Source organism: Schistocerca cancellata, chromosome 11 (assembly GCF_023864275.1).
Source record: "Schistocerca cancellata isolate TAMUIC-IGC-003103 chromosome 11, iqSchCanc2.1, whole genome shotgun sequence".
Classification (NCBI taxonomy): Eukaryota; Metazoa; Arthropoda; class Insecta; order Orthoptera; family Acrididae; genus Schistocerca; species Schistocerca cancellata.
The window spans coordinates 49,409,568-49,432,616 of NC_064636.1; the positions used below are offsets into that span (position 1 = coordinate 49,409,568).

The following is a 23,049-nucleotide window of genomic DNA, read 5'->3' on the forward strand; positions in this document are numbered from 1 at the left end:
CTCCGCTTCTCCCCAACCCCATTCAACACCTCCTCATTAATTATGTGATCTACCCATGTAAATTTCAGCATTCTTCTGTAGCACCACATTTCGAAAGCTTGTATTCTCTTCTTGTCCAAACTATTTACCGTCCATCGTTCACTTCCATACATGACACAACTCCATACAAATACTTTCAGAAACGACTTCCTGACACTTAAATCTATACTCGATGTTAACAAATTTCTCTTCTTCAGAAATGCTTTCCTTGCCATTGCCAGTCTACATTTTATATCCTCTCTACTTCGACCATCATCAGTTACTTTGCTCCCCAAACAGCAAAACTACTTTACTACTTTAAGTGTCTCATTTCCTAATCTAATACCCTCAGCATCACCCGACTTCATTCGGCTACATTCCATTATCCTCGTTTTGCTTTTGTTGATGTTCATCTTATATCCTCCTTTCAAGACACTCTCCATTCCGTTCAACTGCTCTTCCAAGTCCTTTGCTGTCTCTGACAGAATTACAATGTCATCGGCGAACCTCAAAGTTTTTATTTCTTCTCCCTGGATTTTAATACCTACTCCGAATTTTTCTTTTGTTTCTTTTACTGCTTGCTCAATATACATATTGAATAACATTGGGGAGAGGCTACAACCCTATTTCACTCCCTTCCCAACTGCTGCTTCCCTTTCATGCCCCTCGACTCTTATAACTGCCATCTGGTTTCTGTACAAATTGTAAATAGCCTTTCTCTCCCTGTATTTTACCCCTGCCACCATCAGAATTTGAAAGAGAGTATTCCATTCAACATTGTCAAAAACTTTCTGTAAGTCTACAAATGCTAGAGACGCAGGTTTGCCTTTCCTTAATCTAGCTTCTAAGGTAAGTCGTAGGGTCAGTATTGCCTCACGTGTTCCAACATTTCTACGGAATCCAAACTGATCTTCCCCGAGGTCGGCTTCTACTAGTTTTTCCATTCGTCTGTAAAGAATTCGCGTTAGTATTTTGCAGCCGTGACTTATTAAACTGATAGTTCGGTAATTTTCACACCTGTCAACACCTGATTTCTTTGGGATTGGAATTATTATATTCTTCTTGAAGTCTGAGGGTATTTCGCCTGTCTCATACATCTTGCTCACCAGATGGTAGAGTTTTGTTAGGACTGGCTCTCCCAAGGCCGTCGGTAGTTCTAATGGGATGTTGTCTACTCCCGGGGCCTTGTTTCGACTCAGGTCTTTCAGTGCTGAAAGATATAGTAAATTTAAATTATCAGTATTTCCAGTTAAGCGTCAGATCATCATTTTCTCCACACAAGAGGCACTGAACGATGATAGCATGACACCTTATTGAATCATTAGGTAATAGAATATTTGTTGTAAAGTTTAGTGAATAATAGTTACTTTTGTTCTTTAAGTTAAGAAGGAAATTGTATTGGTTTTGTGTAAAAGAACTGAACGTTTATTATGTAATGGATATTATTGTTACTTTATTTAGAACGTGAAAGTGGTCAACCTTTGATTATTTAAATATGTTAAAATGTAGAATAAGCTGTAGGCAATAAGATGGACGGCTTCAGGAAAGGGAAGGGACTTCTTTCGTGAAGAATATACACTTAATTCTCTTATTGGCACATATCATATACCCTATGTAGCATTTATAGATGGCATAACCATGGGTGGAAGCGTGGGACTTTCAGTCCATGGTCACTTTCGTGTAGTTACAGAGAGAACTCTTTTTGCAATGCCAGAAACCGCAATTGGATTATTTCCCGATGTGGGTGGCAGTTACTTTCTTCCTCGATTAGGTGGTAAGTTGGGTTTGTATCTCGCATTGACAGGATATAGACTGAAAGGACTAGATGTTTTGAAGGCATGCATTGCAAACTCCTTTCGGTGATTCCGGTAAACTTGTTGACTTGCTGGATTCACTTTTAAAGTATCCAGGCACTCAGAATGCAGTAGAGGAGGTATTAAATAAGTTTTCGAAATCCAGCACATCAAAGACATCTGAATTTAGTCTTACGCCACACATGTCAATAATAGATTCCTGCCTCTCAGCACCAACAGTGGAGGAGATACTAGAAAGGTTAAGAGTTGAAGGTTCAGAGTGGTCTCTGAAAACAATAGAGACCATAAATAATATGTCTCCAACTTCATTAAAAGTTACAAAAAAAAAAAAAAAAACTAGAAGAAGGAGAAGGCAAAAGTTTATTGGACTGTCTGAAGATGGAGTACAGACTTGCTGTTCATGCATGTGAGCGTCTACTCCCGGGGCCTTGTTTCGACTCAGGTCATTCAGTGCTGAAAGATTAATGGATATTATTGTTACTTTATTTAGAACGTGAAAGTGGTCAACCTTTGATTATTTAAATATGTTAAAATGTAGAATAAGCTGTAGCCAATCAGATGGACGGCTTCAGGAAAGGGAACTGGACTAGAAAGTTGAGAGAAGAGGTTCGGCGCACAGGAAACGCGGCCGGGAACGGGCAGAGGGACAGTGCTGGTGGAGACGCGGAAGCCGACAGGTCGGCTGCAGACACCAAAGTGGACAGTTCCCATTGAGACGCGAAACCGGACAGTCGGTCTCTGGTCAGCTGGGATGTGAAGCGACTTGGAAAATTTCCCGTTGTGTGGTGTCGCGGTGCTAAGTCTCCGAGCGGTAAGCAGCCGCGCGCTTGGTGTAAACTCTAACTTTTCGCGTAGATAACTTGTATTTCGCGATCAGATTGCGAATGATCGAACTGTGTCAAATGGAAACGCGCGCGAGTTTAACAGCATCTCTAAATACGAGCACTTTCGCTGTTAGTTTGCTTTCTCAACGAACATTATTCTAACCAGATCGCAGCTGTCTGGCCTACATCATTTATGTGTCATTAATTTAGACTACTGGCCATTAAAACTGCTACACCACGAAGATGACGTACTACAGACGCGAAATTTAGCCGACAGGAAGAAGATGCTGTCATATGCAAAATGATTAGCTTTTCAGAGCATTCACACAAGGTTGGAGCCGGTGGTGACACCTACAACGTGCTGACACGAGGAAAGTTTCCAACCGATTTCTCATACACAAACAGCAGTTGACCGGCGTTGCCTGGTGAAACGTTGTTGTGATGCCCCGTATGAGGAGGAGAAATGCGTACCCTCACGTTTCCGACTTTGATAAAGGTCGGATTGTAGCCTATCGCGATTGCGGTTTATCGTATTGCGACATTGCTGCTCGCGTTGGTCGAGATCCAAAGACTGTTAGCAGAATATGGAATCGGTGGGTTCAGGAGGGTAATACGGAACGCCGTGCTGGATCCCAACGGCCTCGTATCACTAGCAGTAGAGATGACAGGCATCTTATCCGCACGGCTGTAACGGATCGAGCAGCCACGACTCGATCCCTGGGAACAGATGGGGACGTTTCCAAGACAACAACCATCTGCACGAACAGTTCGACGACGTTTGCAGCAGCACGGACTATCAGCTCGGAGACCGTGGCTGCGGTTGCCCTTGACGCTGCATTACAGACAGGAGCGCCTGCGATGGTGTACTCAACGACGAACGTGGGAGCACGAATGGCAAAACGTCATTTTTTCAGATGAATCCAGGTTCTGTTTATAGCATCATGAAGGTCGCATCCGTGTTTGGCGACATCGCCGTGAACGTTCATTGGAAGTGTGTATTCGTCATCGCCGTACTGGCGTATCACCCGGCGTGATGGTATGTGGTGCCACTGGTTACACGTCTCGGTCACCTCTTGTTCGCATTGACGGCACTTTGAACAGTGGACGTTACATTCCAGATGTGTTACGACCCGTGCCTCTACCCTTCATTCGATCCGTGCAAAACTCTACATTTCAGCAGGATAATGCAGGACCGCATGTTTCAGGTCCTGTACGGGCCTTTCTGGATACAGAAAAAGTTTCACTTCTACCGTGGGCAGCACATTCTCCAGATCTCTCACCAACTGAAAACGTCTGGTCAATGGTGGCCGACCAACTGGCTCGCCACAATACGCCAGTCACTACTCTTGATGAACTGTGGTATCGTGTTGCATGGTCAGCTGTACCTGTACACGCCATCCAAGCTCTGACTCAATGCCCAGGCGTATCAAGGGCGTTATTACGGCCAGAGGTGGTTGTTCAGGGTACTGATTTCTCAGGACCTATGCACCCAAATTGCGAGAAAATGTAATCGCATGTCACTTCTAGGATAATATATTTGTCCAATGAACACCCGTTTATCATCTGCATTTCTTCTTGGTGTAGCAATTTTAATGGCCAGTAGTGTAGTTCCCGATATTATTATTACTGTTATTATGTGCTATGTTAACTTTATATTTCGCTAACTTGCCATCACGCAGACAATTTAACTAAAGGGTCAAAAGTGTCTAGTTTAGGGCGTGTAATGCGACACTTGCGGTTCAACCCCTAGACGAGTCTGAGCCAAGGCATTTAGACGAAGAGGAACCGCAAGTGGGCGCGAACATCTCTGGGATGTTAGCTCGCAATTGCTATCCCACCAGGTCCAGTGACAACTATTCTGTTGAGAGCGATTTGAGTTTCTTTTCCATGTGTCGGACTTGTCATTTCGCAGCTCGCTACGTCACTGTCGATGATCTGTTAAAGTGCGCGTCATTTATGACGGCGGCCGATTTTAGGTTCGTTCTGCGCATCTGACGTCACAAAACACAGTCAGCCAATGAACAGAGAACGACGTTGCCAGAGTGTCTTCAGTTTTAGAAACGTTCAGTCATAAGCAAAGCAATTGAACCAAAGCAATGTCTTGATAGCAGACTTTCTTTTATAGAAACTTTAGAAAAAGCATTCTTTATACCAATTGCTTCATATTCTCTTAATTAATTAAACCAAACAAGCAATAAGCCTCCTCATTCAGGCGATAGCAAGGAAAGGTGTTTGTGTTATTCACACTAACCGCTTTTTCGCAATAAAGAACAGCGGTAATTGTTTATTTCCTATTGTACTTCGACGAAACGTGAGTAATTCATAGTCATACCAACAGTGTTTGTCGGTATTTTGCGTCATATTTTAAAGTCCTCCGGGAGTCATATTGAATGACAAGCTGCATTAGCATAATGGTTAAAGTGTATGATTGCTAAGCGAAAGGTTCTGAGTTCAAACCTGGTTCGGTGCTTAATATATTCTTTACTTAAAAACAATATCGAAGTGTCTTACTTCATTAACTCTATTCGATTGAATGTAATTTTTTGAAATGTCTAGTGGCAACTAAAATCGACCACACGCAAAGTATACGCTATGGACTTTTACCTCTGCAAACTCTTCAAAATTTCGTGCAATGGTTTACTACATTTAATGCTGCACAATAACTGCGTTGAACATCGAAACAAAATTAAGTCATTTATGGGGGGGAAGGTGTCAGTCACGAAGATGTGCAAAAATCAAATTTTTGGGCCAATTAGTTTTTGTGAAATCGAATGATAAATTGTGTCAAAGCAGTCGAAACACCATGTGTCTGCACAGGCGAGCAGTGCAGTGACAAAATCGCGCACTTCGCGGAATGGGGGGAGCACGTCTCTGTAGCAGCGAAAGGGTTAAGGCGGCCGTGGCGGCTTTACTTCAAAAACTGCACGCTCCCCGCTAAACGTAAGTTTCCGAACTATACTATGGCGCTGCTTCTCTTGGTGCGTACAACTGGCAACGCAGCAATATCCCGCGTCTGGGCGGGCATGCGCGAAACGCCAAGATAAATGAATTGAACTATAGTGCTGGTCAAAATACTAACGCGAATTATTTACAGACGAATGGAAAAACTGGTACAAGCCGACCACGGGGAAGATCAGTTTGGATTCCGTAGAAATATTGGAACACGTGAGGCAATACTGACCCTACGACTTATCTTAGAAAATAGATTAAGGAAAGGCAAACCTACGTTTCTAGCATTTGTAGACTTAGAGAAAGCTTTTGACAATGTTGGGTGGAATACTTTCTTTCAAATTCTGAAGGTGGCAGGGGTAAAATTCAGGGAGCGAAAGGCTATTTACAATTTGTACAGAAACCAGATGGCAGTTATAAGAGTCGAGGGACACGAAAGGGAAGCAGTGGTTGGGAAGGGAGTGAGACAGGGTTGTAGCCTCTCCCCGATGTTATTCAATATCTATATTGAGCAAGCAGTAAAGGAAACAAAAGAAAAATTCGGATTAGGTATTAAAATCCAAGGACAAGAAATAAAAACTTTGAGGTTCGCCGATGACATTGTAATTCTATCTGAGGCAGCAAAGGACTTGGAAGAGCAGTTGAACGGAATGGACTGTGTCTTGAAAGGAGAATATAAGATGAACATCAACAAAAACAAAACGAGGATAATGGAATGTAGTCGAATTAAGTCGGGTGATGCTGAGGGAATTAGATTAGGAAATGAGACACTTAAAGTAGTAAAGTAGTTTTCTATTTGGGGAGCAAAATAACTGATGATGGTCGAAGTAGAGAGGATATAAAATGTAGACTGGCAATGGCAACGAAAGCATTTGTGAAGAAGAAAAATTTGTTAACATCGAGTATAGATTTAAGTGTCAGGAAGTTGTTTTGAAAGTATTTGTATGGAGTGTAGTCATGTATGGAAGTGAACAATGGACAATAAATAGTTTAGACAAGAAGAGAATAGAAGCTTTCGAAATGTGGTGCTACAGAAGAATGCTGAAGATTAGATAGGTAGATCAGGTAACTAATGAGGAGGTATTGAATACAATTGGGGAGAAGAGAAGTTTGTGGCACAACTTGACTAGAAGAAGGGATCGATTGGTAGGACATGTCCTGAGGCATCAAGAGATCACAAATTTAGCATTGGAGGGCAGTGTGGAGGGTAAAAATCGTAGAGAGAGACCAAGAGATGAATACACCAAGCAGATTCAGAAGGATGTAGGTTGCAGTAGGTACTGGGAGATGAAGGAGCTTGCACAGGATAGATTAGCATGGAGAGCTGCATGAAACCAGTCTCAGGACTGAAGACCACATCAACAACATAGTGCTGTTATGGCGCGGAACATACCTGGGTACTGCAGGCGCCTCAGCGGTGGGGTCTACTTCGTCGACTGGTGCAGGTGGCGGCTCAGGCGTGGTCGTGGTCGTCGTGGTGGTGGTGGGGGTGCTGGGCTCTGTGGTCGGGGCGGCCGTGATGGGGGTGGTCGAGTGCTGCCGGCGGATGTGCGGTCCGCGCCCCCTCGTGGGCCTGGTCGACGCCTCCTCCGGCTCGGGCTCGGCCGTGGTCGTGGTCGTGCTGGTCGTGGTGGTGGTCGACGAGTGCCCCCTGGGTCGGTAGCGCCCGTGGGTCTGGGGCGCCGCGGCCGGCTCGCCGTTCTCCTCGGGGGTCACCCCCAGGAAGCGCACGGGCCCGGCGGGCAGCCGCTGCGGGAAGCTGGGGGCGGACTCCTCGCCCCCCGCGGGGGCGGCGCCGCCCCCACCGTGGTGCGTGCGGAACGAGGAGCTGTCGACGAGCTCGAGGCTGGGGCGGCGGACGGCGGGCGACTGCTGGGGGGCGGAGGTGCGCGCCGGGAAGCGCGTGGAGGCGGGCAGTCGCTCCTCGGGCACCGGCTCGCCCTCTGGGGGCGGCGCGGGGGCGGCGGCGGCGTCTGAGTCCGCCTCCGGGCGGCCCAGCGTGCGGCCGCGGAACCTGCGCACAGTGCGAACAAAGTAAGCGTTTGACGTCCCGTCGACATAGAGGTCATTGGAGCACGAGCTCGGAATGTCTCAAGGACGAGGAAGCAAAAAAATGGTTCAAATGGCTCTGAGAAGTATGAGACTCAACTGCTGTGGTCATAAGTCCCGTAGAACTTAGAACTACTTAAACCTAACTAACCTAAGGACAGCACACAACACCCAGACATCACGAGGCAGAGAAAATTCCTGACCCCGCCGGGAATCGAACCCGGGAACCCGGGCGTGGGAAGCGAGAACGCTACCGCACGACCACGAGATGCGGGCGACGAGGAAGCAAATCGGTCCTTGTCCTTGTGTTTATTTACTATTAAAATCAGTCTTGATCACGATTTATGTATCAAGGTGACCGGTTTCGACCGCTACTGTGGTCATCTTCAGACCTACAAGTTGTATACAAAGCTTTTAAGTAGAGGGCTACATACATTGAAGAAAATACATAAAGTTATAAAGCTATAGAACGATGAATTACCATTGCTCCTGTATCATTTCCAATAAAACGCAGTCTTTGGTTAGCCTTCCCCACAACACTTTCTGTGTGTTGCTTCCAATTTAAGTTGTTCGTAATCGTAATACGTAGGTATTAAGTTCAATTTACGACTTTCAGATTTGACTGATTTATCGTGTAACCGAAGTTTAACGAGTTCCTTTTAGCACTCATGATAATGACCTCGCACTTTCTGTTACTTAAGGTCAACTGCCACTTTTAGCACCATTCAGATATCTTTTCTAAATCGTTTTGCAGTTTGTTTGGATGTTCTGACGACTTTATGAGTCGATAAACGACAGCGTCGTCTGCAAACAACCGAAGGCGGCTGCTCAGATTGTCTCCCAAATCGTTTATGTAGATAAGGAACGCAAAGGGCCTGTAACACTACCTTCGGGGACGCCAGAAATCACTTCTGTTTTAAGCGATGACTCTCCGTCAATTACTACGAACTGTGACCTCTCTGACAGGAAATCACAGATCCAGTCACATAACTGGGACTATATTCCATAAGTACGCAATTTCACTACGAGCCGCTTGTGTGGTAGAGTGTGAAAAGCCTTCCGGAAATCCAGAAATACGGAATCGATCTGAAATCCCTTGTCAATACCACTCAGCACTGCATGTGAATAAAGAGCTAGTTGTGTTTCACAAGAACGATGTTTTCTAAACCCATGTTGACTGTGTGTCAATAGACAGTTATCTTCCAGGTAGTTCATAATGTTCGAAGACAATATATGTTCCAAAACCTGCTACATATCGACGTTAACGATATGGGCCTGTAATTTAGTGGATAACTCCAACTACCTTTCTTGAATATTGGTGCGACCTGTGCAACTTTCCAGTCTTTGGGTACGGATCTTTCGTCGAGCGAACGGTTGTATAATGCATCAGCATACTGCGAAAGGAACCTAATTCGTATACAGTCTGAACCAGAAAACTTGCTTTTATTAAGTGATCTAAGTTGCGTCACAACTCCGAGGATATTTACTTCTACGTTACTCTTGTCGGCAGCTGTTCTCTATTCGAATTCTGGAATATTTAATTCGTCTTCTTATGTGAACAGCACGACGAAAAAACGGGCGCCGATATTTTTCCGCGCAGGCTCTGATTTCCTTTACTGTATTATGACGATCGTTTCTCCTTAGGTAGACAGACGTCAACGAAATATTTTCGCATTCAGTGGAGAAAGTTGGTGATTGAAATTTCGTGAGAAGATTCCGCCGCAACGAGAAACGCCTTTGTTTTACCGACATCCACTCCAAATGAGGTATCATGTCCGTGATACGCTCTCTCCTATTTCTCGATAATACGAAACGTGCTGCTCTTCTTCGGACTTTGTCCATATACTAAGTTAATCCTATATTTACGATCCTACAGCGCAAAGCAGTATTCAAAATGAGGACGGACAAGCACAATTTTGGCAGTCTCTGTACCTAGATCTGTTCCATCTTCTATGTGCTCGGCACCATAAAACAATCTTCGGTTCGCCTTCCCCTTAACATTTCCTATGTGATGTTTCCAATTTAGCTTAGTCGTAATTGTAATTCATAGTTATTTAGTTGAATTTACGGCCTTTAGAGTTTATTGATTTATCGTGTAACTGAAATTTAGCGAATTCCGTTTAGCACATTTGTATGGCCTCACGTTTTCCATTATTTCGGATCAATTCCCGATTTTCACACCGCATCCACGTCTTTCCTAAATAGTTTTGCAGTTGAGTTTGCTGTTCTGATGGCTTTACTAGACGATAAATGACAGCATCTTCTGCAAACAACCTAAGACGGCTGCTCAAATTGTCCCCTAAATCGTTTATATTGATAAGCAAGAGCCGAGGGCCTATCACACCGTCTTGGGGAACGCCAGGAATCACTTCTCTTTTACTCAGGGACTTTCCGTCAGTTACCACGATCTGTGATTTCTCTGACTGGAAATCATGAATTCAGTCGTATCTCAGACAGTATTCCATAAGCACGAATTTCACTACAAGTCGCTTACGGTGTCTGAAGCGCCAAAGAAACTGGTACAGGTATGCCCAATACAGAGATATGTAAACAGGCAGAATACGGCGCTGCGGTCGGCAACGCCTATATCAGACAACAAGTGTCCGGCACAGTTATTAGATCGGTTACTGCTGCTACAATGGCAGGCTACCAAGATTTAAGTGAGTTTGAACGTGGTGCCATAGTCGGCGCACGAGCGATGGGATACAGCATCTCCGAGGTAGCGAGGAAGTGGGGATTTTCCTGTGCGATTATTTCACGAGTGTACCGTGAATATCAGGAATCCGGTAAAACATGAAATCTCCGACATCGCTGCGGCCGGAAAAAGATCTAGCTCGAGAGGGACCAACAACGTCTGAAGACAATCGTTCAACGTGACAGAAGTGCAACCCCTCAGCAAATTGCTGCAGATTTCAATGCTGGGCCATCAACAAGTGTCAGCGTGCGAACCATTCAACGAAACATAACCGATATGGGCTTTCGGAGCCGAAGACACACTCGTGTACCCTTGATGAATGCATGACAGAGCTTTATTCCTCACCTGGGCTTGTCAGCATCGACATTGGATCGTTCATGACTGGAAACATGTTGTCTGGTCGGACGAGCCTCGTTTCAAATTGTTTCGAGTGGGAGGACATGTACGGGTATAGAGACAGCCTCGTGAATTCATGGACCGTGCATGTCAGCAGTGGTCTGTTCGAGCTAGTGGAGGCTCTGTAATGGTGGGGGGCGTGCAGCTGGAGTACTATGGATCCCCTGATACGTCTAGATACGATTCTGACAGGTGAGACGTACGTAAGCATTCTGTGTGATCACATGCATCCATTCACGTCCATTGTGTATTCCGACGGACTTGGGAAATTCCCGTAGGACAGTACGACACCCCACACGTCCAGAATTGCTACAGAATGGCTCCTGGAATACTCTTCTGAGTTTGAACACTTCCGTTGACCACCAAAGTCTCCAGGCATGAACATTATTGAGCGTAATTGGGATGCCTTGCAACTTCCGCTCAGAAGAGATCTCCAACACGTCGTACTCTTTCAGATTTATGGACAGTCCTGCAGGATTCATGGTGTCAGTTCCCTCCAGCACTACTTCAGACATTTGTCGAGCCCATGCCAGGTCGTGTTGCGGCACTTCTCCATGCTCGCGGGGACCCTGCTTGATATTAGGCAGGTATACCAGTTTCTTTGACTCTTCAGTGTAGAAACACGGAATCAATTTTAAGTCCTTTGTCGATAGCATACAACACTTCGCGTTATTAAACAGTTAGCTGTGTTTCACAAGAACGATATTTTCTAAAGTCGTGTTGACTGAGTCAATAGACCGTTCTATTCGAGGCACCTCATTGAACACAAAATAGTTCCACAATCCTGTTGCATACTGACCTTAATGATATGGCCTGTAATTTAGTGGATTACTCGTACAGAGTTTTTTATTTGCGTTTGCAGTGTAGTGGCCATTTGGCGACCCTGCCAGGAGAGGAATCTGCAGTACATACCTCCTGGGTGGCGGAAGGACTTCGTTGGCCTCCGGTGCGTTGCCGTTGTTGTTGTTGCTGCTGCTGGGGGCCTTGTCCCTGGCGGCACCCCTGTCCAGAGAGGTGTAGCGCCGGCGGCCGGAGCTGGCCTTCACTGACAGGTCATCTGCAGACGAAGACTCCTCCTCTACTGGCGCCGACGACTGGCCACGGCTGCGGCTGCGGTTGCGGGTCCTGTGTAAGGCGGGAGCAGACCGTGGCTTCAGTCGTCACCAATTCTCACCAGTTTCCTCCCACCTGTACCTGAGTGGCCGATGGGCTCATAAAGAGACAGAGAGAGGGAGAGAGAAAGAGAGAGAGAGAAGGAGAACGAGAGAGAGAGACAGGGAGACCGGAGCGTGCCGAAAAGTAATGCCTCCGAATTTCTACAGGGCTATTATAAATGATTGGAGCGATTTCATAAATTCACTGTAGCTCCATTCATTGACATATGGTCACGACACACTACAGATACGTAGAAAAACTCATAAAGTTTTGTTCTGCTGAAGCCGCACTTCAGGTTTCTGCCGTCAGAGCGCTCGAGAGCGCAGTGAGACAAAATGGCGACAGGAGCCGAGAAAGCGTATGTCGTGCTTGAAATGCACTCACATCAGTCAGTCATAACAGTGCAACGACACTTCAGGACGAACTTCAACAAAGATCCACCAACTGCTAACTCCATTCGGCGATGGTATGCGCAGTTTAAAGCTTCTGGATGCCTCTGTAAGGGGAAATCAACGGGTCGGCCTCCAGTGAGAGAAGAAACGGTTGAACGCGTGCGGGCAAGTTTCACGCGTAGCCCGCGGAAGTCGACGAATAAAGCAAGCAGGGAGCTAAACGTACCACAGCCGACGATTTGGAAAATCTTACGGAAAAGGCTAAACCAGAAGCCTTACCGTTTACAATTGCTACAAGCCCTGACACCCGATGACAAAGTCAAACGCTTTGAATTTTCGGCGCGGTTGTAACAGCTCATGGAAGAGGATGCGTTCAGTGCGAAACTTGTTTTCAGTGATGAAGCAACATTTTTTCTTAATGTGCGAATCTTGGCGGTAGAGAATCGTCACGCATTCGTGCAGCAAATTCGCAATTCACCAAAAGTTAACGTCTTTTGTGCAATCTCACGGTTTAAAGTTTACGGCCCCTTTTTCTTCTGCGAAAAAAAGTTACAGGACACGTGTATCTGGACATGCTGGAAAATTGGCTCATGCCACAACTAGAGACCGACAGCGCCGACTTCATCTTTCAACAGGATGGTGTTCCACCGCACTTCCATCATGATGTTCGGCATTTCTTAAACAGGAGATTGGAAAACCGATGGATCGGTCGTGGTGGAGATCACGATCAGCAATTCATGTCACGGCCTCCACGCTCTCCCGTCTTAACCCCGTGCGATTTCTTTCTGTGGGGTTATGTGAAAGATTCAGTGTTTAAACCTCCTCTACCAAGAAACGTGCCAGAACTGCGAGCTCGCATCAACGATGCTTTCGAACTCATTGATGGGGACATGCTGCGCCGAGTGCGGGAGGAACTCGATTATCGGCTCGATGTCTGCCGAATCACTAAAGGGGCACATATCGAACATTTGTGAATGCCTAAAAAAACTTTTTGAGTTTTTGTATGTGTGTGCAAAGCATTTTGAAAATATCTCAAATAATAAAGCTATTGTAGAGCTGTGAAATCGCTTCAATCATTTGTAATAACCCTGTATTGTGTTCTCAATACCGGTTATTACTTGTTCCTATTACTTGGTCGGCTTTCCCACTTTGCTAGCGCCAGTTGCAACCCTCTGCCTTTAGAAGAGGTCCAAATTGTAGCGTGTCGTGTGTAAGGGAACTACACAGGTCAGCCAGCACATTTTGACCATAGATCTACAGTCAACATAAAGCCGCCGAGGCGAGGAATGACCGCTAGTCAGACACACGCACAGCGCATGTAACATCGCTGAATGTGCTGTACCTGTATAGAGTAGGGAGGCGCGCTGTCTATCAGAGTTTGACCGCGGGCAGTGATGGCCCTGAGGCTCCATACGAGCATTTCGGATATTGCACGACTTGCTGTGGCCAGTCCCTTCAACACGTGGCGAAACCACGTGCAGACGTCATAGCGTTGGGTGACCACCCCTCATTATAGACGTTGGACGTCATAGGTTAGACAGACTGGTAAAACAGGTTCAAATGGTTCAAATGGCTCTGAGCACTATGGGACTTAACATCTATGGTCATCAGTACCCTAGAACTTAGAACTACTTAAACCTAACTAACCTAAAGACAGCACACAACACCCAGCCATCACGAGGCAGAGAAAATCCCTGACCCCGCCGGGAATCGAACCCGGGCGTGGGAAGCGAGAACGCTACCGCACGACCACGAGATGCGGGCAGGTAAAACAGGACAGGCGGCGAAGTGTGGCGGAACTAATGTTAGACTTTAATGCTGGGCAGTAACCTTTGGAGAAAAGAGAACCACTTGTATGAATATCAAGGGCTCAGATGGAAACCCAGTTCTAAGCAAAGAAGGGAAAGCAGAAAGGTGGTTCAAAAATGGTTCAAATGGCTCTGAGCACTATGGGACTTAACATCTGAGGTCATCAGTCCCCTAGAACTTAGAACTACTTAAACCTAACTAACCTAAAGACATCAAACACATCCATGCCCGAGACAGGATTCGAACCTGCGACCGTAGCGGTCTCGCGGTTCCAGACTAACGCGCCTAGAACCGCTTGGCCACGCCGGCCGGCGCAGAAAGGTGGAAAGGAGGGACTATACAAGAGCGATGTTCTTGAGGACAATATTATGGAAATGGAAGAGGATCTAGATGAAAATGTAATGGGATAGAGCACTGAAAGACCTAAGTCGAAACAAGGCCCCAGGAGTAGACGACATTCCATTAGAACTACTGACAGCCTTGGGAGAGCCAGTCCTGACAAAACTCTACCATCTGGTGAGCAAGATGTATGAGACAGGCGAAATACCCGCAGACTTCAAGAAGAATATAATAATTCCAATCCCAAAGAAAGCAGGTGTTGACAGATGTGGAAATTACCGAACTATCAGCATAATAACTCACGCCTGCAAAATACTAACGTGAATTCTGTACAGACGAATGGAAAAACTGGTAGAAGCCGACCTCGGGGAAGATCAGTTTGGATTCCGTAGAAATATGGGAACACGTGAGGCAATACTGACCCTACGACGTATCTTAGAAGCTAGATTAAGAAAAGGCAAACATACTTTTCTAGAATTTGTAGACTTGGAGAAAGCTTTTGACAATGTTGGGTGGAATACTCTCTTTCAAATTCTGAAGCTGGCAGGGGTAAAATACAGGGAGCGAAAGGCTATTTACAATTTGTACAGAAACCAGATGGCAGTTATAAGAGTCGAGGGACACGAAAGGGAAGGAGTGGTTGGGAAGGGAGTGAGACAGGGTTGTAGCCTTGCCCCGATGTTATTCAATCTGTATATTGAGGAAGCAGTAAAGGAGAGAAAAGAAGAATTCGGAGTAGGTATTAAAATCCATGGAAAAGAAATAAAAACTTTAAGGTTCGCCGATGACATCGTAATTCTGTCAGAGACAGCAAAGGACTTGGAAGATCAGTTGAACGGAATGGACAGTGTCTTGAAAGGAGGATATAAGATGAACATCAACAAAAGCAAAACGAGGATAATGGAATGTAGTCGAATTAGGTAGTCTGATGCTGAGGGAATTAGATTAGGAAATGAGACACTTAAAGTAGTAAATGAGTTAGTTTTGTTATTTGGGGAGCAAAGTAGCTGATGATGGTCGAAGTAGAGAGGATATAAAATGTAGACTGGCAATGGCAAGGCAAGCGTTTCTGAAGAAGAGAAATTTGTTAACAACGAGTATAGATTTAAGTGTGAGGAAATCTTTTGTGTGTAGTGTAGCCATGTATGTAAGTGAATCGGTACAAGTATGTCTGATTACACAGCGCACCGAAGACACCTAACGATGGGCATCAGCAGCTGTTGACTGTGCAAGTGCCAATGTTAACATCACCACATTGGCAACTACGAGTGAAATCGGCACGTGACAATCACCAATGGACGTTGGGGCGTGGCCGAGCGGCTCTAGGCGCTTCAGTCTGGAACCGCGAGACTGCTGCGGTCGCAGGTTCGAATCCTGCCTCGGGCATGGGTGTGTGTGATGTCATTAGCTTAGTTAGGTTTAAGCAGTTCTAAGTCTAGGGGACTGATGACCTCCGATGTTAAGTCTCATAGTGCTCAGAGCCATCTGAACCATTTTTTTTTTTTGACGTTGGGGCATTGACAGAGCGTTGCACGGCCTGATGAATCCCGATACCTTCTTCATCAATACAGGGTGTAACAAAAAGAATCACCGAGCGCGGTGGCGCAGTGGCTAGCACACTGGACTCGCATTCGGGAGGACGACGGTTCAATCCCGCGTCCGGCCATCCTGATATAGGTTTTCCGTGATTTCACTAAATCGCTCCAGGCAAACGCCGTGATGGTTCCTTTGAAAGGGCACGGCCGGCTTCGTTCCCCATCCTTCCCTAATCCGATGAGACCGATGACCTCGCTGTCTGGTCTCCTCCCCCAAACTATCCAATCCAAAAAGAATCATCAGATTTTGCACGTCTATACTTCTGAAACTAATGAACATATACAATGAATTTTGTTTTTTGATGAACTCGAAACTCAAAAAGTTTTTTTTCGTAACTTTTCATAGGCGTTCAATATGCTCCTATTGAGATCCACAGCATATGACAGTGCGGTATTCATAGTGTTCCCACACTACAGTGGACATAACTCGAGTTACAGCTTCCACAGCTGCTGTTATGCGATGTCGCAGCTCATTCATTGTTGTTGGTAACGGAGGGACATAAACGAAGTCTGTTATCAATCCCCACAAGAAATAATCACATAGTCAGGTCCGGTGACCTCAGAGTCCAATAATGTAAGGCTGCATCATATGGTCCAGTGCGACCGATAAATCGTTCAGTAATCTTTCAGTTTAAAAATTCCCACACTTCCAGATGGTAGTGTGGCGGTGCCCCATCCTTTTTTTAAACGAAGTCATTCGAATCAGTCTTCAACTCTGAGAAAAGGAATTTCTCAACCATATCGAAATATGCGCTTCCGGTCACAGTGTTCTCTGGAAAGAAAAATGGGCCATACACCTTTTCCCGTGAAATTCTCTAACAGTCCTACCTGGCAAGGGCCCCAGTTTGATGAACACTACTCAAAAATCAATCGAACAAGAGCCATCTTCCGTGGATGTATTAGATATCCTTAAGATTCTTCCTATGACTCCATCTTCCATCCGCTTTTCCTACTAATTTGTTTATTTGGTCATTCCGCATAGGTTCGAATGGCTCTGAGCACTATGGGACTTAACATCTGAGGTCACCAGTCCCGTAGAACTTAGAACTACTTAAACCTAACTAACCTAAGGACATCACACACACCCATGCCCGAGGCACGATTCGAACCTGCGACCGTAGCAGCAGCGCGGCTCCGGACTGTAGCGCCTAGAACCGCTCGGCCACCGCGGCCGGCTCATTCCGCATAGGGTCGCTGTGGATAGTTACCCCTGGATATTTTACAGTAGATATTGTTTCCAGCAGTTTTTCATCAACAGCGTAGTTGTACAGCAGTGAAGTTCTTTCCTATGTCTTTTCTATATCTTACATGTATTTGCGCTCAGGGTCACCTGGCAGAGCTAGCAACATTCATTAAACCTCTGCAGGTCATTCTGTAACTCGACACTGTCTTCTGGCATTGCTGCCTTTTTGTAGACAACTGCAACGTCTGCTAACAGTCTTAAAGAGCTCCCGACGGTTTCTGCTAGATATTTATATGCATTCTAAACAGTAACAGTCCTACCACACTGCCTTGTGGTACTCCGGGAATTAGCTTTCACATCTGGTCCGATATTCGATAAGCTCGTATTTTTTTTTTACTAAACTGCGTTATCAAATGCCTTCCTGAAAGTCAAGGAATACCTCATCAACATGAGCACCGTTGTCTACAGCACTGTGGATCTCATGTAGCAACAGAGCTAGCTGACTTTCCAAGGATCCATGTTGATTCTTATAGAGGAGATTCCCGCTCTCTCAAAAACGGCATAATACAGGGTGATTCAAAAAGAATACCACAACTTTAAAAATGTGTATTTAATGAAAGAAACATAATATAACCTTCTGTTATACATCATTATAAAGAGTATTTAAAAAGGTTTTTTTTCACTCAAAAACAAGTTCAGAGATGTTCAATATGGCCCCCTCCAGACACTCGAGCAATATCAACCCGATACTCCAACTCGTTCCACACTCTCTGTAGCATATCAGGCGTAACAGTTTGGATAGCTGCCGTTATTTCTCGTTTCAAATCATCAATGGTGGCTGGGAGAGGTGGCCGAAACACCATATCCTTAACATACCCCCATAAGAAAAAATCGCAGGGGGTAAGATCAGGGCTTCTTGGAGGCCAGTGATGAAGTGCTCTGTCACGGGCTGCCTGGCGGCCGATCCATCGCCTCGGGTAGTTGACGTTCAGGTAGTTACGGACAGATAAGTGCCAATGTGGTGGCGCTCCATCCTGCTGAAATATGAATTGTTGTGCTTCTTGTTCGAGCTGAGGGAACAGCCAAGTCTCTGACATCTCCAGATACTGTAGTCCAGTTACAGTAGCAGCTTCGAAGAAAAAGGGACCAAAAACTTTATTGGCTGAAATGGCACAGAAAACGTTCACCTTAGGCGAGTCACGTTCATACTGAGTTGTTTCCCGCGGATTCTCAGTGCCCCATATACAGACATTGTGACGGTTGACTTTCCCGTTAGTGTGGAAAGTTGCTTCATCACTGTTCTGTTGAGCGGTCGCCATCTTAGCATTAACTGACGCTGACGCCTAGTCAACAGCGCCTCAAGCGAACAAATGTACAACTAAATGAAACTTTATAGCTCCCTTAATTCGCCGACAGATAGTGCTTAGCTCTACCTTTTGTCGTTGCAGAGTTTTAGATTCCTAAAGTTGTGGTATTCTTTTTCAATCACCCTGTATAATGACCATAAAACATGTTGCGCAATTGTCGAGCAGACAGACCTCAGCTATACAGGCAGAGGTCGACAATTTTGTGCATCTGTCCTGCGACCCTTCTCGAAAATGGAAATGACCTGCGCCTTTTTCCAGTCACTACCTGAGTTGCTCCAGCGACGTACGACAAACTTCTGCTAGCAGGGGAGCAAGTTCTTTGGCACAGTCCTTGTAGAATGTTACTATTATCTCATCTCGTCCTGATGCCTTTCCACTACCAAGCGATTGTAGTTGCTTTCCCATTCTGCAATCGGTGATCTCAATATGTGGCATTTCGCTGCGCGGGATTAGACGAGCGGTCTGAGGCGCTGCAGTCACGGACTGTGCGGCTGGTCCCGGCGGAGGTTCGAGTCCTTCCTCGGGCACGGGTGTATGTGTTTGTCCTTAGCATAATTTAGGCTAAGTAGTGTGTAAGCTTAAGGGACTGATCACCTTAGCAGATAAGTCCCATAAGATTTCACACATATTTGAACATTTTTTAAAGATAAAGTTTAATAAAAGTGTTGTTATAAACTGTGAATGTTGCTTACACGTCCCGGCCCTCCCGCTCAACAGCAATTGGCTGATAAGGGTGAATCGACCACCACAGAAATAACACCACTGGTCTGAATGACGTCAAATTGCAACAGAATATTATCAGAGAAGGGGGAAAAGGTATGGCAGAAGAAAAAAATAGTGTGAAAATTGGTCAAGAGAAGGCGCTGTATGTGTCAGAATGCGCAAATGGAAACACTTGTCATGCGCTCGACCCATTCAAGTTGGTATAAACACGCCTGGCACACGGCATTTCCTCCTTTCGCGCCTGTCGATGTGGCCGTGCGGTTTTAGGCGCTTCAGTATGGAACCGCGAGACCGCTACGGTCGCAGGTTCGAATCCCGCCTCGGGCATGGATGTGTGTGATGTCCTTAGGTTAGTTAGGTTTAAGTAGTTCTAAGTTCTAGGGTACTGATGACCACAGATGTTAAGTCCCATAGTACTCAGAGCCATTTGAACCATTTTGAACCTCCTTTCGCGTCTGCGACGCTCGACATGGCTGTCTGAATGCAGGATCGCGCTCTGCTCGTAAAGCTGTACTACAAGAATGATGACTGTGCACACGTCGCTCTGCAGAAGTTCCGGACACTGAAGTTCTGAGGAAAGGCGTTGGTCCGATGACTGCCGGGGGCCGTGTGCAACCAGGTAGAAGGAGGAAACGAAATGATTCGACGTCACTGGAACCAGTGGCCACAGCAATACAGGAGAAGACGAGTGGTGGTCTGCAAACGTGTAGTGCACAGAGAATTGCCGAAGCATTTCACATACCCGTGAGCACGGTGCATAAAATTCTACAAAACATACTTCTTCGCTATCCGTTCAAAATTACTCATGCGCACGAGTTGCTTCCAGTTTGACCTGTCAGCAAGAGATACCTTTGCTTCAGAATTTCTTGCTCGCATGGAAGTGGACAATGATTGGTGGTGGAAGATTTTGTGGACACACGAAGCCCACTTCCACGTGACAGGATATGTCAATACACAGAATTGTCCGATATGGGCAACGGAAAATCCACACGCCACTCAACCAGTACCACTTCATCCTGAAAAGGTTGTAATAGGTCCATGATTAAGGAATTTGTTGGTAGCGCACTCGAGCAGATGTAATTTCGATGGATTGCTCATGCGGTGCCTGCGATATGTAAGGTATAGGAGAATCTCAGACCAGAGAGCGGTGTTGTCAGCTGTAGGAACTGTGTAGCGGTAGGAGTAAGTAGTTGCTAGCGAGCAGTCTGGTGTATCGTGTTGGCTGGGCCGGTCGTGTGGAGTGATGGCGGTTGTAAGTAGGCTGTTTATGTTTTCTTAGTGGCAACTTTACATAGCGCTCTGTATGAAAATCGCTGGCTGTGCTGTGTGCAGTCTGTGGCTAGTTTGCATTGTTGTCTGCCATTGTAGTGTTGGGCAGCGGCAGCTGGATGTGAACAGCGCGTAGCGTTGCGCAGTTGGAGGTGAGCCGCCAGCAGTGGTGGATGTGACGAGAGAGATGGCGGTGTTTTGAAATTTGTAATACTGGATGTCATCAACTACTATATATATTATGTCTGTTAAGGTAAATACAATGTTTGTTCTCTATTAAAATCTTTCATTTGCTAACTATGCCTATCAGTAGTTAGTGCCTTCCGTAGTTTGAATCTTTTATTTAGCTGCCAATAGTGGCGCTCGCTGTATTGCAGTAGTTCGAGTAATAAAGATTTTTGTGAGGTAAGTGATTTGTGAAAGGTATAGGTTAATGTTAGTCTGGGCCATTGTTTTGTAGGGATTATCGAAAGTCAGATTGCGTTGCGCTAAAAAATATTGTGTGTCAGTTTAAGCACAGTCGTGTATAAATTGTTGTAAGGGGACGTTTCACGGTGCCTGAGCGATGTAGTATGAGGTAAAAGCAGCCTCGCGCATATGTAGTATTGCTACATCAAGTCCCATGTAAATGTTTTTTAAAAAAATCTCTTAATAATAATCTTTCTTATAATCTTTCTTACTAAATCAGATTCGGAACCTATTTCAAACTGTAACGAATCGGCTCTTTCGTTTAATGTTCGATTGCGCCGTTGGGCTGAACGTACCCAATATATTGACTATACTGATCCCTTTTTAGTAAATAATTGGTCCCGAATTCGTTTTATTGAAAAATACTTTGAATCCTTTCAGGCCAAGAAAGTCACAGTTCGTGCTTTGAGCCATTGTGAATTGCAATATAATGGCTGGGCGGGTAGCGTGGTCCGGTGGTACAATGAGGCCTTTAAAGAATTTACTAATTTCTCCAATCCATGGTCATCCTGATTATTGTAAAAACAAATCAGTTGTTTCTCTTTATACATGACAAACCTATCGGCCAGCATTGCACTGGGCTGTGCCACAAAAATTTCCTATAGGAGGAGATATATACGCGTTATCCGGCGACCTTATTGAGGTAAGAATTTTCATTTTTATTCAGAATGATCTTTCAAGGCCATGACGTAGCACTGCTGACGTCCAAAATCTACCAGTTTAAATTCACAGTCATCATTGAAAGGTCATAAGTGAGCGAGGTTAGTCAAGTCTAACCTCCCCACAAAAGAATTTCCTAAGCCTCCCAACAGTAAAAAAATATAATTATATAATTCACATTCAGTGTAACTGCCCAACAGATAAATTCCGTATCCTACCAATAATACAATGTGACTAACCTCGCTCACTTATGACCTTTCAATAATGACTTTGAATTTAAACTGGTAAATTGTGGACGTCAGCACCGCTGCGTCATGGCCCTGAAAGATCATTCTGAACAAAAATGAAAATTCTTACCTCAATAAGGTCGCCGAATAACGCGTATATATCTGCTCCTATAGGAAATTTTTCTGGCACAGCCCAGTGCAATGCTGGCCGATAGGTTTGTCATGTATAAAGAGAAACAACTGATTTGTCTTTACAATAATCAGGACGACCATGGATTGGAGAAATTAGTAAAGTCTTTAAATTGAGAGGAATGATTGTCAAAAATTAAATTTTATAAGAAAGATTATTATTAAGAGATTTTTTTAAAACATTTACATGGGACTTGATGTAGCAATGCTACATATACGCGAGGCTGCTTTTACCTTATACTACCTCGCTCAGGCACCGCCATCACTCCACACGACCGGCCCAGCCAACACGATACACCAGACTGATAGATACTAAAAACTCCTACTGCTACACGGTTCCTACTGCTGACAACACTGCTCTCTGGTCTGAGATTCTCCTATACCTTACATATCGCAGGCACCGCATGAGCAATCCATCGAAATTACATCTGCTCGAGTGCGCTAGCAACAAATTCCTTAATCATGGACCTCTTACAACGCCACTGTGTGATGGTTCCCGTTTAAGGTGGTCGCAACTGTAGCACCTAGGTATTTTAGCTGTGCCTGCGAATCCAGGCGGAGATTGCTGGAACTGTCGTGGCACACCGGCAGAGCCGCACGCTTTTCTTTTCTTTTTCAGGCGTTTCTTCAGAGAATCGGCGGCGGGCAGGTGTTTCCGCGCTCCTGGGAGCTCTCTCCGAATTAAATCTGGCGGAGAAATTTCTGGGGACGGGAAGAGAGATAAGGAGGGAGAGAGAAAGCAGAGATGGGAAGCAGGGAGCCACGCACGGCCTTGGCACCTGCCCGGCGCCGGCTGACTTGGCCTCTCCAGGGAAAGCGCGTGGCGTCCCGTGGCGCCCGCGTAGCGGCGACGTGGACCGTCGCAGCGGGAGAACAGGCGCGCAGGTACAGGATCAGAACCCGGCACCTCCCCATACACGACAAGTGT

General features: G+C 45.5%; 1 protein-coding gene across 1 annotated transcript in view; it reads right to left on the reverse strand.

The window, feature by feature from the left end:
• The window catches only part of LOC126108950 (mucin-5AC-like), a 329,782-nt gene that overhangs the window by 94,777 nt on the left and 211,956 nt on the right, over positions 1–23,049 (reverse strand). Inside the window, exons 7-8 of the mRNA XM_049914334.1 lie at positions 11,658–11,870; positions 6,999–7,619 (exon numbers count right to left, since the gene is read on the reverse strand). Coding sequence (XP_049770291.1) covers positions 6,999–7,619; positions 11,658–11,870 — 834 coding nt within the window. The remainder of the gene's footprint in view (positions 1–6,998; positions 7,620–11,657; positions 11,871–23,049) is intronic.